At 40.7% G+C, this 17,867-nt stretch overlaps 2 protein-coding genes across 3 annotated transcripts in view; one reads left to right on the top strand and one right to left on the bottom strand.

Moving 5' to 3' along the window:
• Nucleotides 1–8,299: 8,299 nt before the first annotated feature.
• On the bottom strand, nt 8,300–10,615 carry LOC117482608 (tripartite motif-containing protein 16-like). 2 transcript variants are annotated; one of them, XM_034130759.1, is made up of 2 exons: nt 9,507–10,615; nt 8,300–9,464 (listed from the first exon to the last, which is right to left on the bottom strand). In XM_034130759.1, the coding sequence occupies exons 1-2, from the start codon at nt 10,572–10,574 to the stop codon at nt 8,907–8,909; spliced, it is 1,626 nt and encodes a 541-aa protein (XP_033986650.1). In that variant the 5' UTR covers nt 10,575–10,615; the 3' UTR covers nt 8,300–8,906. The 2 variants fall into 2 exon arrangements, with proteins under 2 accessions (XP_033986650.1, XP_033986649.1); XM_034130758.1 differs by having other exon boundaries at nt 8,300–10,615.
• Nucleotides 10,616–13,097: 2,482 nt separating this feature from the next.
• Nucleotides 13,098–17,867, top strand: part of LOC117482607 (drebrin-like protein B) — an 8,297-nt gene continuing 3,527 nt past the window's right edge. Inside the window, exons 1-10 of the mRNA XM_034130757.1 lie at nt 13,098–13,578; nt 14,571–14,626; nt 14,902–15,014; nt 15,391–15,465; nt 15,609–15,749; nt 16,068–16,145; nt 16,371–16,522; nt 16,884–16,941; nt 17,277–17,342; nt 17,421–17,520. Coding sequence (XP_033986648.1) covers nt 13,496–13,578; nt 14,571–14,626; nt 14,902–15,014; nt 15,391–15,465; nt 15,609–15,749; nt 16,068–16,145; nt 16,371–16,522; nt 16,884–16,941; nt 17,277–17,342; nt 17,421–17,520 — 922 coding nt within the window. The 5' untranslated portion in view covers nt 13,098–13,495. The remainder of the gene's footprint in view (nt 13,579–14,570; nt 14,627–14,901; nt 15,015–15,390; nt 15,466–15,608; nt 15,750–16,067; nt 16,146–16,370; nt 16,523–16,883; nt 16,942–17,276; nt 17,343–17,420; nt 17,521–17,867) is intronic.

Below are 17,867 nucleotides of genomic sequence, written 5' to 3'. Positions count from 1 at the left end.
TTTCACAGCGGGCGGAACTTGTCATAAAGTCCGCGATAATAAAACCCACCCATTTAGAGGGAAGATATGATTGGTCAATTGTACTGTCATTTGACATTACTCTCTCGTTCAGTTACTATAGCGACCCTCTGTGAATCGCAGAGAGGGCCAGACGAGCTTCTTTCATGTAACCCTTCACATTGAACCAAGCGGCAAACTCTGGGGAAGAGCCGGGACGCCAATACGGAAGTGCCACAAACTGCAGTTCATATATTGGCCGATAGGCGATGACTGCAGAAAGGAGCAATTTCCATAGACCCCCATGTTAAAATGCCCAATTTCACAGCAGAAAAAAAAACGTTTTCTAGCCCTGGATGCAATAAATACTATTATGTATATAGTTAGATTCCACCTTCATGATTATGAATCTGTGAGTGAATTGTTTTCTAACATGACCCTTTTATTTATATTAGGTCTTAAAGTTTTTGCATAAATTAGGGCGTGGTCACATTGAGTGACAGCTCTGTCAAGTGACTGCTGCTGTTAGCTTTTTGTCTCTCTGCTAGCTGCTCCGTCCGTGAAGCTACAGGGACTCTGCCTGCTCAGTTCATCCAGGGAACACAACTTGACCCCGGCCGTGTTTGTTTGTTCTTCATGCTTATATATCGGACTATTGTGACTCGCTCTGCGGTTAAAACAGACGGTGCATGAATGCCGTTTTGCGGTAAGTGAAATTCGAGTACTTTATTTATGTGTTTATGATTTCAATCAGCTACGTAATGAATGTTAAGGCTTGGGTTGCGTGTAAGTGAGTGGTAGCTACATCGGTGCTAACGATGCTAATCGTAGCCTCCAAGTTAACTTAAAACCATAGACTGTATATATAAAGGTTAAAACGAAATAGACAAGTGTTAAGCGTTAAGTGGGATAATACTGTAGAACAAAAGGCTTCTGTTTGAGGTTGATAAAATAAGGTCATCCTTGTAACTTAGAGAGATATTTTATTATGTAGGTAGGAACTGTATGCATCGCTAAGGTTAATTTAAATTGGCTATGCTCAAGTATGCAGTAGGGCCTGGCTCATTTCGTGGCATCTGCAGGCAGTGGCAAGTACTTCCGGCATCTGCCACAGATGCCACAACTTGCCACAGATGCCACAACTTGCCACAACTTGCCACCGGCATATGCCACAGATGCCACAACTTGCCACAGATGCCACAACTTGCCACAACTTGCCACCGGCATATGCCACAGATGCCACAACTTGCCACAGATGCCACAACTTGCCACAACTTGCCACAACTTGCCACAGATGCCACAACGTGCCACCGGCATATGCCACAGATGCCACAACTTGCCACAGATGTCACAACTTGCCGAGGCATCTGCCGCTGCTGAACGGGAGTTGCCACAAGATGCCAGAAGGTTTACGGTAGCTGCCACTCGCCTTCCGTGGCAAATGCTGCTGTTTAACTGTTAAACCCGTATTTATCGTGTAAAATGTTTGCTAAAATAAATAAACGTGCTATTTTTATGATAATACTCAAGATATATTATAAGTGAATAAAGACAATTTATTGACATTAAGATCTATCATTGTTGACCAGAGGTGGGAAATAGGCTAACTAAGTATATATACTCAAGTACTGTACTTGTGATTTAGAAATAGCCTACTTGTGCTTTAGTTGAGTATGTAAATGGCATGTTACTTAGTACTTACCCCACTACAATTCAGAGGTAAATTGTGTACTTTTACTCCCCTACATTTATTTAATAGGCAACCTGTAGTTACTTACTACAGATTCTGATTAGAAATATAATCACGTCTTAAATCAGACTTTAGTTACTCCTGGAGTAAATTCACAAGCTACCCTACAGTATACAAAGTCATTAAAACTAGCTGCACCTTTACCAGCTTTGATAACACTTTAACGATCACTAATTATAATGAAAACATGTAATATGTACTTTAAGTATATTTTTATGCTAATAATTTTTGCACTTTTACTTGAGTAACATTTTAATGCAGGACTTTTACTTGTAACAGAGTATTCCTACATTTAGGTATGCTACTTCTACTTTTACTTAACACTAGAACCGCCAGGGGTCGCTGTATAGCCTACCTAAAACCGCCAACGTGTAAAATGTACCCGCTATTAGAATGCATTGATTGTCAAGGTACAATGTTATTTTATTTATCATTCTAGAACGCAATGAGTGTTGCCACTAGAACACAATGAGTGTTGCCACTATACTCGCCGTGGCATGTGCCTTGGCATTTGCAGGCAGTTGCAAGTACTGCCGGCATCTGCCACAGAGGCCACTACTCTGTGGCATCTGTGGCATCTGTGGCAAGTACTTCCGGCATATGCCACAGATGCCACAACTTGCCGAGGCATCTGTGGCAAGTACTTCCGGCTTCTGCTACAGAGACCACTACTCTGTGGCATATTAACATAATTCCTTTCTGTCATTGACTTTACCAAAGTCTTTATATATTTTGTTGGAGGATGGCGGGACCTACGATTTTCATTGCCATAAGCAATAGCTGTGCACATGATAATATAACCATTTTAATGTACTGGTTTAAACTGAACCTTTCACCCTTGATGGATTTCCATCATACATAATATACACATAAGGATTATCTTATTTTAATGTTGGTATACTTGACAGTAAGTGTGCTTCTATTGTTTGTTTTATATATATATATACATTTACTTGAAAAGACTGTAATTTCCTATTGTTACTGTTTTACTTTATGACAACTAGTGGTCATTTTCTGTTTTTTTCTTATGTCAGTGCTCATTTACAGAGTTTGTGATTTGTGACTTATTAATAAGGAAAACATCATCCTTAACATTTTTTGAATTTATTTTTGAATTTTCTAAATTTGAAAAAACTAGATAAAATGAAATTAAAGTTAAAATCTTGTTTGTCATGCCCCAAGAACAATAAAAACACTTGGTAAAAAATTCCTGAGTGAGGCTTTCATAATTCATGCATGAAAGGGTTAAGAAAGACAAATATATGTTTCTATTGGTTTTAGTAAGATGGTTTATTATAGTGTATTCTTAGGTATTCTGTATATTGTTTATTCTTTAGATACTCTGTAGATAAATATCTACTAATAATGTGTATATTGTTTCCTGTTTCTTTTTATTATTATTATTATTTTATGTTTCCTATCCCTTGTAGAAACACTGCTGTAACGCAAATATTTCGACATTTTAGATCAATAAAGTAAATACAACGTATCATATCAAAATCTGTTTATGTTAATTAGCAACACAATGATTTTATATTTGAATGCATGACATATAAACTTTTTACTGCCTTATATTTGACCTCCTCATTCTCTGTTTGATACAATTCAACTTTATTGAATAGAATACAAATGAATTGAAATAATAAACTCTCCCACTGAACACTTTTTTTACTTTAAAATTATCAGTTACCTCATGCTATTTGTGTTATTATGTGTCATACCCTATATATGTGACGCATCTGAATACTTGCATGTCAAATCATATAGGATAAAACAATATGCGGAACTTAAAATCAAGGTTACCTTTAAATTATCCATCATGACAGGAAAAGCACAAATCTGGCCACCATTTACATTGCCAAGGTATCAATTTGTATCAATTAAACCTACGTGAGTACCACGCAGACATTATGATAACGTTTAGTATGATAAAAGTCAAGGTAATTGTATACTTCATTAATTAAGAGACAAATATTAGTCGTTTATGCTCCTTTAATGACTTCTTTGCAGTAAACTGACATTCAAACGGAGTGAAAAGTCATTGTTTTCTGACAGACTTGACCTTTTAAACTCTTCAGGTTGCATAGGAAAAGTTGAGTAAGTCAACTGCCATGCTTTTCTGTTAACCTTTTATCCTAACTCAAAGTATCAAAATAAAATTCCAATAATAACAATAAACCATGACAACGTGAAACCTTCATTGACCTTTTAATAGCCAGCGCCACCATTCGGCAGTGCACATTTTGTGTCTTGATATTTAATATACTGTCATGATTGTCTTAATGGAATAACATGGTTTGTTTAGATTCACTGATATCAATATCAAACAAGAATCATCTGAAGCATTTAAATAAAAATGTTCAACCAGAATTAAAATATTAAACAACAAAACAGATACAATGACATTAATCTGTTTATTAACAACGAAAATAATACAAATTAAGTACATATGCCTAGATTTAAAATAACACAATTATACATGTGTACAATCAAATATAACTGTACTTTGCCTAATTTATAAAGTATAAATCTTAGCATCTCACTAGCAGTGGCAAATGCAATCAGTTACAGCTTCCCTAACTCTGTAGCCAAGTCTAATAACACCAGTGTACACGTTGCTGTGTCAATACATATATAGATTTGTTAATTATTTGTCTTCACTAGTAATAATACACCTGGTTTATCGTAGCAAGCAGTGGAAACTCCCCTCAAGAAGCGACAATTGCCAAGGGCTTGCGTTGCAACCCTCACTCGCCAATATTTCTTTTTTATTACAATATCAGTTCGATAAAGTCATGCCTGAACAGCAACATTTTACATGATAAATACGGGTTTAAATAGCAGCATTTGCCACGGAAGGCGAGTGGCAGCTACCGTAAACCTTCTCTTACTCTGGCATCTTGTGGCAACTCCCGTTCAGCAGCGGCAGATGCCTCGGCAAGTTGTGGCATCTGAGGCAAGTTGTGGCATCTGTGGCATATGCCGGAAGTACTTGCCACAGATACCACAGAGTAGTGCACTACTCTGTGGTATCTGTGGCAAGTACTTCCGCCTCTGTGGCAGATGCCGGAAGTACATGCCACTGCCTGCAAATGCCAAGGCACATGCCACGGCGAGCATAGTGGCAACACTCATTGTGTTCTAGTGGCAACACTCATTGTGTTCTAGAATGATAAATAAAATAACATTGTACCTTGACAATCAATGCATTCTAATAGCGGGTACATTTTACACGTTGGCGGTTTTAGGTAGGCTATACAGCGACCCCTGGCGGTTCTAGTGTTAAGTAAAAGTAGAAGTAGCCTACCTAAATGTAGGAATACTCTGTTACAAGTAAAAGTCCTGCATTAAAATGTTACTCAAGTAAAAGCGCAAAATTATTACACACTTTGGATGCGCCCGTGAACTGTCAACGGGGGTGGGGTGGGGGGGTACACTGTGGACCTCTGTGTCGCCTGTCAGCGCAGCTTACATGATGCCGTTTAAAATATAATATAAATATAATAATATAGGGCGGTGTCGGCCGTCAGCGAACCGATCCGGCCTTTCTGCGCGACTGTCACTCAAATGCGGGACATAGTCTTAATTTCGTGGTAGCCTACTCGGGACAAATAATAAAGATGCTGTGTGTGCAGTGACAGTTCCGCACACAGCGGGACATCTGTTCACCCTACACATTAACACACACACGGTGCTGCCCCTCACACACACGCTTCAAATCAAGTTGCATAAATGCTTGAGCTACGTTTTTATTACAACTACTGTGAAATCTGCCTATTATGTTTTCGTCATTATTACAACAAATACATACTTGCAACTGAGGCAATGATTTTATATTTATTAGACTATTAAAAAAATTCATGCTTCAAATAAGTGGGGGTACGGCGTACCCCCGCGTCCAACGCCCACTAAACCAGTGGTCATGCCTAAACAGCGACATTTTACACGATAAATACGGGTTTAAATAGCAGCATTTGCCACGGAAAGCGAGTGGCAGCTACCGTAAACCTTCTGGCATCTTGTGGCAACTCCCGTTCAGCAGCGGCAGATGCCTCGGCAAGTTGTGGCATCTGTGGCAAGTTGTGGCATCTGTGGCATATGCCGGTGGCAAGTTGTGGCATCTGTGGCGAGTTGTGGCATCTGTGGCAAGTTGTGGCATCTGTGGCATATGCCGGTGGCAAGTTGTGGCATCTGTGGCAAGTTGTGGCATCTGTGGCAAGTTGTGGCATCTGTGGCATATGCCGGTGGCAAGTTGTGGCATCTGTGGCAAGTTGTGGCATCTGTGGCATATGCAGGTGGCAAGTTGTGGCATCTGTGGCAAGTTGTGGCATCTGTGGCATATGCCGGAAGTACTTGCCACTGCCTGCAGATGCCACGAAATGCGCTTGCTGTCTCTCCAAGTATGTAGACAAGCTAACGTCGAAGTAGTGTATGTGAAATCAACCTCACAATAAGATGTGTGTATATTACAATTATTAATGTCATATTTCAAGATGATTACTTAGATATTACAATATGGTTGGTTGAGCTGGAGTTCATTATTGAGCTTACACATTAACGTCACAGTCATCTGAAGAACGAACCCAAACGTTGTTGTTTTTATTAATTGCATTACCAAATTGGTATCAAATAAACAGTAAGCATTGGTAACACAACTTCCAAAGTTACAGTAAAATAAAAAGGGCCCTGACTCGGTCAATACACAATCCAACATGTTCAACAGAAGAGAATAAGTTATATTGTTTGTACACATGGTTCTTTACATATATATCTGTTTGTTTAAAGTTTCCAGGTGATGCAGACAGGCTGGACCAGAGAGTGAGAGACAGAACTGGACTCCTCACAGCAGTGAACTTCAGCACAGGTACAAATACTCTTTTTTCATACTGTACAAAGAATCAAGAAAGATATTGGTTTAAATAAATGAAGTATTGACTTTAATACACTGATATACATTCCATTAAACAATACTAAATACTAGATCACCTACACATCAGTGAAGTTGAGGGTTTTTTCCATGCAAAGGGTTACATTTAGATGTTAACAAGCAATATGACTGTCAGCTTTCTAATTTAATGTATTGAAGGCAAAGATATTTAACGCATAGTGACAACTGCTATTTATCTCTCAATATTGTCTGTAAAAACGTGGTAAAAGTTATTCTTTCAGTGAGACAACAGAGCAAGCTTGTTTTAATAACAGTTAAATATTATTTTGATAATAAAATACATCTATACACACTATATATACAGTCTATGCATTGAACAGAGACTGAACAGGCAGATTCGAAGGATTTATTTATTTGGAAATGTTATTTTAAATACAATTAAATCAAGTTTTTTAATGAAAAATATAACAAAAATAATATTAAAAAAAAAAAATGTTTTTTAAATGTTTTTAAATATTATTTTTTTATTTAAGATTTTAATATCTTAGGCCCTGACAGAGGGCCTAGAGGGCCCTGACGGCTCGCCACTGGTCAAAGTAAGGTACAAATAAACAGAATCAGACTAAGCCTGGTTAGTGTTGCCTGACTTTATAAAGTGTGCTTGTTTATAAGTGTGTGGTTGCCTTCTAGTCACTTTGCTCAGTCACTGCTTGTTACAACTTTCATTTTCCGTACTCGCCATAAACTGTTATTATGGCTCAGGTTAATCTCGCCCCCTTCCGACGTGAGCGTGGTTCTTGGTTCTTGCCGGGCAGCCAAGTGGGGTCAGCTAAGAACCGGTGTTCGGTGTTTAGAGCCGGCTATGATGAATTGGAAATGGGGGACCCTGATGTAAACAAGACGAAAGTCTTTCTCTGGTCTGCATCCCCTTAACAATTGTATGTTTTGAGCTGTACTGTACTGTACCCAATATACAAGCTGTTAATAAACTTTTCAATCAATCAATCAAGCTCCGCTGCGGCTGAAACAGGAAGAACCAGAGCTCAATCAGGCTGAGTGTGAAACAAGAGCTATTGAGTCAGTGTTGCGGTGCTGTTGCTTTGGTCTGGATCTGTGAGCTAACCACGCCCCGTTCATTTGCATATAAGAAATGGAAATGTGTCATTATGAAATACAAGTCCCCTGAAACAAATAAATGTGTCATTATGAAATAAAAGTCTCTTGAAATAAATAAATGTGTATTTAAATGTACATGTATACATATTTATTGCCTCATTTATTTATTTCAGAATGTATTTCATAGGCATATATATATATATATATATATATATATATATATATATATTTATTTAAGTATTTATTTATTTATGGCACCTTGGACATAACACAAGAAGAACATCCTGTTTTTGTTTTTGAAAGACAAACCTTTATTAATGATCCAAACATTTAATTTGATCACACATCCCATCAGTAAAGTCTGATCAATGACTTCATGATCAGTCTCACTTTATCCACACCATACATGTGTTTCATCTCAGCTATTTCAAACAGAATCATACATGATATCCTTATTGATTATTACCCTGATAAGTTATGTTCTATAAAACCTCAGAGTACCCACTTTCTATTTGGATAACAACAACAACAACAACAATTAGTCAGCAAAACAATAACATTTTATTTCCCAAGCAAAGACTCTAAGGTATTTACAGCAGAATAATAAATGATGTACTTATTGATTATGATCATGACAGGAAGTAATATCATTTTAAATAAACATGTGATGATGAAATAAGTGTTATAACCATCTGGGAACTCATGTGTAGTTAATTTGGGCAACAATAACATTTAATCTGTCAAAGTAATACATGTGATTATAAATGTCTCTATTGATTTAGAAAGTGAATGACAGAATAAAATGTGTAGAATAAAAGAAGCTCTGCTGCTTTCTCTCTGAAGACTCGTGCGTTACAAGAGAAACAACAACATGAATCAAAAGAAATATCCAACACATATTTAGAGCAAAGTTTACATATCAGTTCAGGTGAACAAGGATCCTCCTGAGCAGTGACAGCCTCCATGGCTACACAGACCCAGGAAGGAGCCGGAAGAAAGTCCAACATCTACAGAACAACTCATGAGAAGATGTTCAAGCCCCACCCATCATGTTTGATTGACAGCTGATCTCTGCGCAGTGAAGACATGAACAATCAGCTCTGATGGACACACGGTGAGTTTAAGAAGTAGAAGAGTTCCTCCAATGACTTCAGGCTATTTCAGTTTACTAAACTCAGCTGTGGCTCCTTGATTATAAAGATAAACTCCAGCATGTAGCGGCTGAGTGAATGTGGTCTGCACTCTGTGGAGGAGAGTCATGGTTTCAGAGACGCTGTAGAAGGACAGAACACCTGCTCTGTGATCCAGGTACACTCCTACTCTGGAGGACGGAGGACCTGAGACGGGAGTGCTGATACTGTTGTAACGAAATATATAACTGTTTTGTTTACAAACTAAGGACCAAGATTTGTCATTGTGTCCAAATAAACATTCAGTCCTCCCTGCTCTGCTGATATTCTTGTATGCGACTGCTACATTAACTCCTGTCCCTCTCCACTCCACCTCCCAGTAACAACGTCCAGTCAGACTCTCTCTACTCAGGACCTGAGGATAACCTAAAGTGAATCTGTCTGGGTGACTAGAATAAGACTGTTGTTGTCCCATGTTTGTTGCTTTTCTGTTCCCCTCAGATAATAACAGCCCTGTGTTTGCTGTGTTTGGATCCAGAGTGATCTCCTGTGAATATTGTAAGAACCCAGCTCTGGTGGTGGGCTCTGCTGCTGACAGTAAAACATCCACTTCAGTCGGTGAGACGTTTGTCCATTCCTCTCTCAGGACGTCCTGTAGTTTGTCTCTGACTGCTGACAGGGCCGCTGTCACGTCCTCAAAGTAGCTCAGAGGACGGATGTTGATGCTGGATGAGTGTGTAGGTTCACTGAGGGCTGACAGTGAGGGGTAGCTGTGCAGAAACTGGTTGTGATCCTCTGTGTGAGACAGCAGCTTCAGCTCAGCGTCTCTCCTCTTCAGCTCAGAGATCTCCTGCTCCAGCTTCTCCTGAAGATCCTTGACTCGACTCACTTCTCTCTTCTGCTGGGATCTGACCTGCTGCTTCACATCAGAGCTTCTCTTCTCCATGAGACGGATCAGCTCAGTGAACATCTTCTCACTGTCCTCCACTGCTTTATCAGCAGAGCCATTGAAGGCCTCCACCTCCTGCTGAAGCAGCTTCACCTCCTTCTCTCCGTCCTGGATTCTCTGCTGGATGTTTAGTCGACTCCCCTCCAGCTCTCTCTGCCTCTCAGTCCTCTCTGCTGCAGCTGACACCGTGTCGTGGCCTTTGTGTTCGTCCACAGAGCAGATATAACAGATACACTGCTGATCAGTGCGGCAGAACATCTTCATCACCTCGTCGTGACGAGAGCAGATGTTCTCCTGGAGCTTCTTGGAGGGCTCCACCAGCTTGTGTTTCTTTAATTGAGCTACGTCATAATGAGACTGGAGGTGTTTGTCACAGTAAGATACAAGACACACGAGGCAGGACTTACAGGCTCTCAGTTTCCTCCCAGTGCAGACATCACAGGCCACATCTTCAGCTCCAGCATAGCAGAGATCAGCAGGAGCAGGTGGGGGTCCAGTCTTCTTCAGCTCCTCCACTAAAGCTGCTAACATGGTGTTTTTCAGCAGGACAGGCCTCGGTGTGAAGCTCTGCCTGCACTGAGGGCAGCTGTGGATCTTCTTCTCATCCTCTCCATCCCAGAAGCCTTTAATACAGTCCATGCAGTAGCTGTGTCCACAGGGAATAGTCACCGGATCCTTCAGTAGATCCAGACAGATCGAACAAGATAACATTTCCCGCTCCAGCTGAACTCCTTTCTGCGCCATTTCACCTCTCAGTAGCAGCGAGTGTGAGTTTCACTTCCTGAGAGCTGAAACTATGTGAGCTGTGATCTGAACAGGATGTGTGTGTGCAGTGAATGTGGCCTATCAGCTCTTGTGCTTTACCCACATGTTGGTTACACCCCTCCTCCTCAGTGTGGATCTGAAGGGGAGGAACCAGGAAGTACAGAGTGGAGCTGGCTGTGTCTGAGCGCAGGAAGGAGAGGGAGGGCTCATCAAACTCTGAGTCATTCAGGAGGAGGAGCAGCGCTCAGACTCTGACCTGGGTGTTGGACACAAGCTATCGGGCCAAGAAACCACTCTGATCAGCTGTTCAGCTAGCAAATGAGAAGCGAAACGGAAGTGAGGGACGTAAACAAACGATTTAAGGCACAAGACAGCAGCTAAACCCCAGCAGGTGATACTTAAAGACATCAAACATAGCCCTTAAATGTCCTCTCTTACCTCCCACACATAGCAGGGACATCTCTGATATCGGCGGGAGCGTCCCCGGCTGTCCTCTGCTGAGAGCTCCGTGATTTGTTTGGTCAAGTCCGGTTTTTCATCTCATCGTAAATTTAGCAAGAAGTGGCCATTATTACATTGCTGACTCAATAAACGACACACCCTCCAGAACACTGCGATCATCAGATGCAGGTCTATTAACTGTGATTGTATAGTATGTCTGCACTTTATGTGCTCATTCATGTATTTTTATATTCTAAAACATGTTTTCGATGGACGAGAGTGAAAATGGAACACACACGCTATTTGTTTGTTTATATCAGTCTGTTCTTCTTCTCTGTCTTCCGGTTGTTGCCTATTTTGAATGACGAATACACACTACCACCGCCTGCTGGTAAGGAGAGTTATTGCCACTCACGCATGCGCAGTTCGTACGTGCTCGGCTGTAGTAAAGCGGTGTATTTCAGTGCGACACACGGCCAAGACGCAGGAGAACTCATCGATGGATCTGTCGGTGTCGGATGTCGGCGAGTTCTCTGGTGACTGCCTGGTGTGTCAGGGCCCTAACCCTTCACATTCAACAGAGACTGAACAGGCAGATTCGAAGGATTTATTTCTTTGGAAATGTTATTTTATTAAATCAAGTTTTTTTTCAGTAAAACTAATGAAAAATATAACAACAATAATATTAAAAAATATATATTTAAAAAATATATATATTTTTTTAATGTTTTTAAATATTATTTTTTGGAATATCTTAGGCCCTCACAAAGGGCCTAGAGGGCCCTGACGGCTCGCCACTGGTGTGTGTGTGTATAAGAGTGCATGTGAAAGTGTGTGTATGTTTGAAAGTGTGAGTGTGTGTGTGTGTATAAGAGTGCATGTGAAAGTGTGTGTATGTTTGTGAGTGTGTGTGTATAAGAGTGCATGTGAAAGTGTGTGTGTGTATGAGTGCATTTGAAAGTGTGTGTGTGTGTATAAGAGTGCATGTGAAAGTGTGTGTGTATGTATAAGAGTGCATTTGAAAGTGTGTGTGTGTTTGAAAGTGAGTGTGTGTGTATAAGAGTGCATGTGAAAGTGTGTGTATGTTTGTGAGTGTGTGTGTATAAGAGTGCATGTGAAAGTGTGTGTATGTTTGAAAGTGAGTGTGTGTGTGTGTGTATAAGAGTGCATGTGAAAGTGTGTGTATGTTTGTGAGTGTGTGTGTATAAGAGTGCATGTGAAAGTGTGTGTGTGTATGAGTGCATTTGAAAGTGTGTGTGTGTGTATAAGAGTGCATGTGAAAGTGTGTGTGTATGTATAAGAGTGCATTTGAAAGTGTGTTTGAAAGTGTGTGTGTGTGTGTGTTTGAAAGTGTGTGTGTGTGTTTGAAAGTGTGTGTGCGTGTGTGTTTGAAAGTGTGAGTGTGTATGTATAAGAGTGTTTGAAAGTGTGTGTGTGTGTGTGTGTGTGCGTGTGTGTTTGAAAGTGTGAGTGTGTATGTATAAGAGTGTTTGAAAGTGTGTGTGTGTGTGTGTGTGTGTGTGTGTGTGTGTGTGCTTGAAAGTGTGTGTGTGTGTGTGTGTGTGTGTGTGTGTTTGAAAGTGTGTGTGTATACCTCTAATGTTGAGGTGTTAAAGTGAGACCATGTGCTCAGAGCAGATTGTTATCATATTTCTAAAAGCTGCAGTTCACTTCCTGAAGACCCTCCGCTTTACTTTCACTTCATTAAACTGCCTAAGCAATACTTATACTGTGAGTACTTATACTTTGAGTACTTATACTTCATTTATTGTACAATTATTACTTTGACTCTTAAGTACTCTATCTACATGTACTGCTGCAACAATACTTATACTTTACTGTACAAATCATAATTGTACTTTAAGTACTGTAACTCAATTGTACCTTCATTGTATTGCCTAAACAATACTTATACTTTACTGTTCATATTTTAAGTACTTTTACTACAAAATCAATACTTTTACTTAAAGTACTTTAATTACATTTGACCACTTTGACTTGAAGTACTTTAAACACGTTTTAATGCACACAAAATACTCCTTCTAGTACTTAAACTTAATGATACTGTCTAAGCAATACTTATACCTTAAAACACAATCCCTGTTTCACTTTGAGTACTTTGAGCTGATTTATTCTTTGACTTGAAGTACTTTAAATACATAGTACTGCCCAGTCTCCATGTAACGTCACAGTACTCTACAGGGTGGTATTAGTACTGCAGTTGTGATGTCTCTGCAGAAGGGAACACACCCCGGTATTAAAGCATGCAGTACTTTCTGGGCGGAGTGAGTACTTTGTGCAGAATGTGGATCTGCAGGTTTCTGCTCCGACCGGATCAGCAGGAGAGGATCTGAGTACTCTCCGTCTCAACAACGCAGTACTTCAGTACTCTCTGACCCAGGTGTGTGTACTGTGTGTACTGTGTGTACTGTGTGTGTGGTTGGGTCAGTGAAGGCAACATGGCGGTGAATCTGAGCAGAAACGGGCCGGCTCTGATGGAGGCTTACAAACAGGTGGTGGACGGGAAGGTGGACACTAACTGGTGAGTACAAATACACAAAGTACTACTTCCTGGGTCTCTCAAATGTGTATTTATATCACTGTACTGCAGTAATGTGTATATATATCTCGGTACTGTATCATAGAAGTGCAGTAATGTGTATATATATCTCTGTACTGTATCAAAGTACTGCATTAATGTGTGTATAAGTATCTGTACTGCCTCAAAGTACTACAGTAATGTGTATATACATCAAAGTACTGCAGTCATTTGTATATAAGTATCTGTACTGCCTCAAAGTACTGCAGTAATGTGTATATAAGTATCTGTACTGCCTCAAAGTACTGCAGTAATGTGTATAAGTATCTGTACTGCCTCAAAGTACTGCAGTAATGTGTATAAGTATCTGTACTGCCTCAAAGTACTACAGTAATGTGTATATACATCAAAGTACTACAGTAATGTGTATATACATCAAAGTACTGCAGTCATTTGTATATAAGTATCTGTACTGTATCAAAGTACTGCAGTAATGTGTGTATAAGTATCTGTACTGCCTCAAAGTACTGCAGTAATGTGTGTATAAGTATCTGTACTGCCTCAAAGTACTGCAGTAATGTGTATATAAGTATCTGTACTGCCTCAAAGTACTACAGTAATGTGTGTATAAGTATCTGTACTGCCTCAAAGTACTACAGTAATGTGTGTATAAGTATCTGTACTGCCTCAAAGTACTGCAGTAATGTGTGTATAAGTATCTGTACTGCCTCAAAGTACTACAGTAATGTGTGTATAAGTATCTGTACTGCCTCAAAGTACTACAGTAATGTGTGTATAAGTATCTGTACTGCCTCAAAGTACTGCAGTAATGTGTGTATAAGTATCTGTACTGCCTCAAAGTACTGCAGTAATGTGTGTATAAGTATCTGTACTGCCTCAAAGTACTGCAGTAATGTGTGTATAAGTATCTGTACTGCCTCAAAGTACTACAGTAATGTGTATAAATGTGTTTCTTTGCGTGTTCTACACATCAGGGCTCTGTTTACTTATGAAGGAAACTCTAATGACATCCGTCTGGCTGAAAAGGGAGGTGAGAAACTGCAGTACAAGTACACAAGTATTACCAGTTTCATATAGTAAATATATATACATTTGATATGATTATTGTACAAGTACACACATATGTTTTTCAATCACCAGCTGCACGGTAAATTATACGTGTGTGTGTGTGTGTGTGTGTGTGTGGTGTGTGTGTGTGTGTGTGTGTGTGTGTGTGTGTGTCTGTGTGTGTGTGTGTGTGTGTGTGTGTGTGTGTGTGTGTGTGTGTGTGTGTGTGTGTGTGTGTGTGTGTGTGTGTGTGTGTAGACGGGGGTCTGGAGGAGATGGTGGAGGAGTTGAACAGCGGGAAGGTGATGTACGCTTTCTGTCGAGTCCAAGACCCCAACTCAGGCCTGCCCAAGTATGTCCTGATAAACTGGGTGAGACACACACACACACACACACACACACACACACACACACACACACACACACACACACACACACACACACACACACACACAGACACACACACACACACACACAGACACACACACACACACACACACACACACACACACACACAGACACACACACACACACACACACACACACACACACACACACACACAGACACACACACACACACACACACACACACACACACACAGATATTCTTTGCTCAGTTCCTTTTCCTTGGGTTTGTGTGTGTTTGTTTGTTCGTTCTTGTGTGTGTGTGTGTGTGTGTGTGTGTGTGTTTGTGTGTGTGCATGTGTGTGTGCATGTGTGTGTGCATGTGTGTGTGCATGTGTGTAGACAGGTGAAGGTGTGAAGGACTCTCGTAAAGGAGTGTGTGCGAACCATGTGAGCTCCATGGCCACCTTCCTGAGGGTGATTATAAATACGATCAAAATACAAGAAATACACACGATGAGATGAAACCCAGTGAACATGTGTGTGTGTGTGTGTGTGTGTGTGTGTGTGTGTGTGTGTGTGTGTGTGTGTGTGTGTGTGTGTGTGTGTGTGTGTTTCAGGGGGCTCACGTCACTATAAACGCTCGATCAGAGGACGACGTGGAGCCGGACGACGTCCTGCAGAAAGTGTCCCGAGCGTCCGGAGCCAGTTTTAATTTCCACAAAAGCACCGAGAGCAGAGACGCTCCCCGAGGGCCGGTGGTGAGGAAACACACTCTGTGTACTTATACACGTACTGAGGGTACAAGTACACAAGTACTATCAGATGCATGCAAAACATCAGCACTGAAAGTACACATACTGTATATTATCAGCTCCAACTATCAGTGATATAAGTACAAGTATTATGAGATGAATTCAAAAGTGTGTGTGTGTGTGTGTGTGTGTGTGTGTGTGTGTGTGTGTGTGTGTGTGTGTGTGTGTGTGTGTGTGTGTGTGTGTGTGTGTGTGTGTGTGTGTGTGTGTGTGTGTGTGTGTGTGTGTGTGTGTGTGTGTGTGTGTGTGTGTGTGTGTGTGTAGGGCTCTGTGTATCGTAAGACCAACGCTGTGGAGGAAATCCTGAAGACCAAAAAGGACGACTTCTGGACTCAGACTGAGGTCAAACACACACACACACACACACACACACACACACACACACACACACACACACACACACACACACCCACACACACACACCCCAACCTTCACCCTGAGAATTAAAGACCTATCTAAATCAATAATAATAATGTGACCTCATTGACATATATACACTTTAGCTATGTGCAAATGACAATAAAAGCCTTGAATAACAATGTTGTTGTTGTTGTTGTTGTTGTTCAGAGGGAGGAGGAGGTGAGCAGACGGCAGGAGGGCGAGCGAGCAGGGAGGGAGAGAGAGAGGCTGGAGAGAGAGAGGAGGCAAGAGGACGAGAGACAGAGAGAGGAGAGAGAGAGGAGGAGCAGAGAGAGAGAGGAGCAGCTCCAGCAGGACAGGTGACCACCACAGAGCGCTCCTATTGGCTAGCGCTCCAACACATAGGCTAAAGGGGGCGGGACATCAAAGCGGTTGACCAATCATAATGCACAGAGGAGTGAATGAAATAATGTGATAAGAATACATAGAATTACATTTAAAGCTGAATTAAAAAAGTGGGTCACACACACACACACACACACACAGAGAGACACACACACACACACACACACACACACACACACACAGACACACACACAGACACACAGAGACACACACAACACACACAGAGAGACACACACACACACACACACACACACACACACACAGACACACACACTATATTTACATTTGTTTATGTTTTTGTTTACGCTCGTACAGGATCTCTCAGAAGCAGAGAGAGGAAGAAGAGCGAGAGAAAGAGCAGCAGAGAAGAGAGGTGAGAGAATGAAACATTAACACATGTTCTCAAATCATTATTGCAGTATATTATAACGTGTGTGTGTGTGTGTGTGTGTGTGTGTGTGTGTGTGTGTGTGGTGTGTGTGTGTGGTGTGGTGTGTGTGTGTGTGTTGTGTGGTGTCTGTGTGTTGTGTGTGTGTGTGTGTGTGTGTGTTGTGTGTGTGTGTGTGTCTCTCTGTGTGTGTGTGTGTGTGTGTGTGTGTGTGTGTGTGTGTGTGTCTCTCTGTGTGTGTGTGTGTGTGTGTGTGTGTGTGTGTGTGTGTGTGTGTGTGTGTGTGTGTGTGTGTGTGTGTGTGTGTGTGTGTGTGTTAGATGGTGCAGGAAAATGGAAACAAGAAGTCTGGCATCAGCTCTGCGGCGTCGGTGCAGAAAGCGAACGTGAGTGTGATTTAAATGTTAATGATCTAATCAATTAGTTTTCAGTCTGTCTCTGACCTTTGACCTCTCGCTCCACAGGAGGCCAAGTCCCTGATTTCCCAGAGATCTTTTAACCCTCGAGAGGTTTTCCAGCAGAGGGAGCAGAGCCACGAGAAGTTCTCTCCTGCACTCAGACCAGGTATATATATATATATATATATATATATATATATATATATATATATATATATATAACTATTTAAATATTAGATTAGATGTAATGACATGTCTCTGTTTGTCCAGCAGAAACAGATATACATATCCCCCACACACACAACTAACTAAATACATGATGTCCTATACAATGATAATTAATCAAATCTAAATATAAAATATGTAAATGGACATTACTTTAATAGCAATTAACAAATAATAATAAATATTAATAACCATTAATAAATAACACATGATGACACAAATATACACAATGATGCCGGTGACAGAACATATAGCTGTTGTGCATTCATCCTGTCCTGCACACATATA

The sequence above is a fragment of the Trematomus bernacchii genome, unplaced genomic scaffold (assembly GCF_902827165.1).
Source record: "Trematomus bernacchii unplaced genomic scaffold, fTreBer1.1, whole genome shotgun sequence".
NCBI classification, from domain to species: Eukaryota; Metazoa; Chordata; class Actinopteri; order Perciformes; family Nototheniidae; genus Trematomus; species Trematomus bernacchii.
Note: the sequence above shows the minus strand (reverse complement) of the source record. Positions and strands in the feature narration are given on the sequence as shown.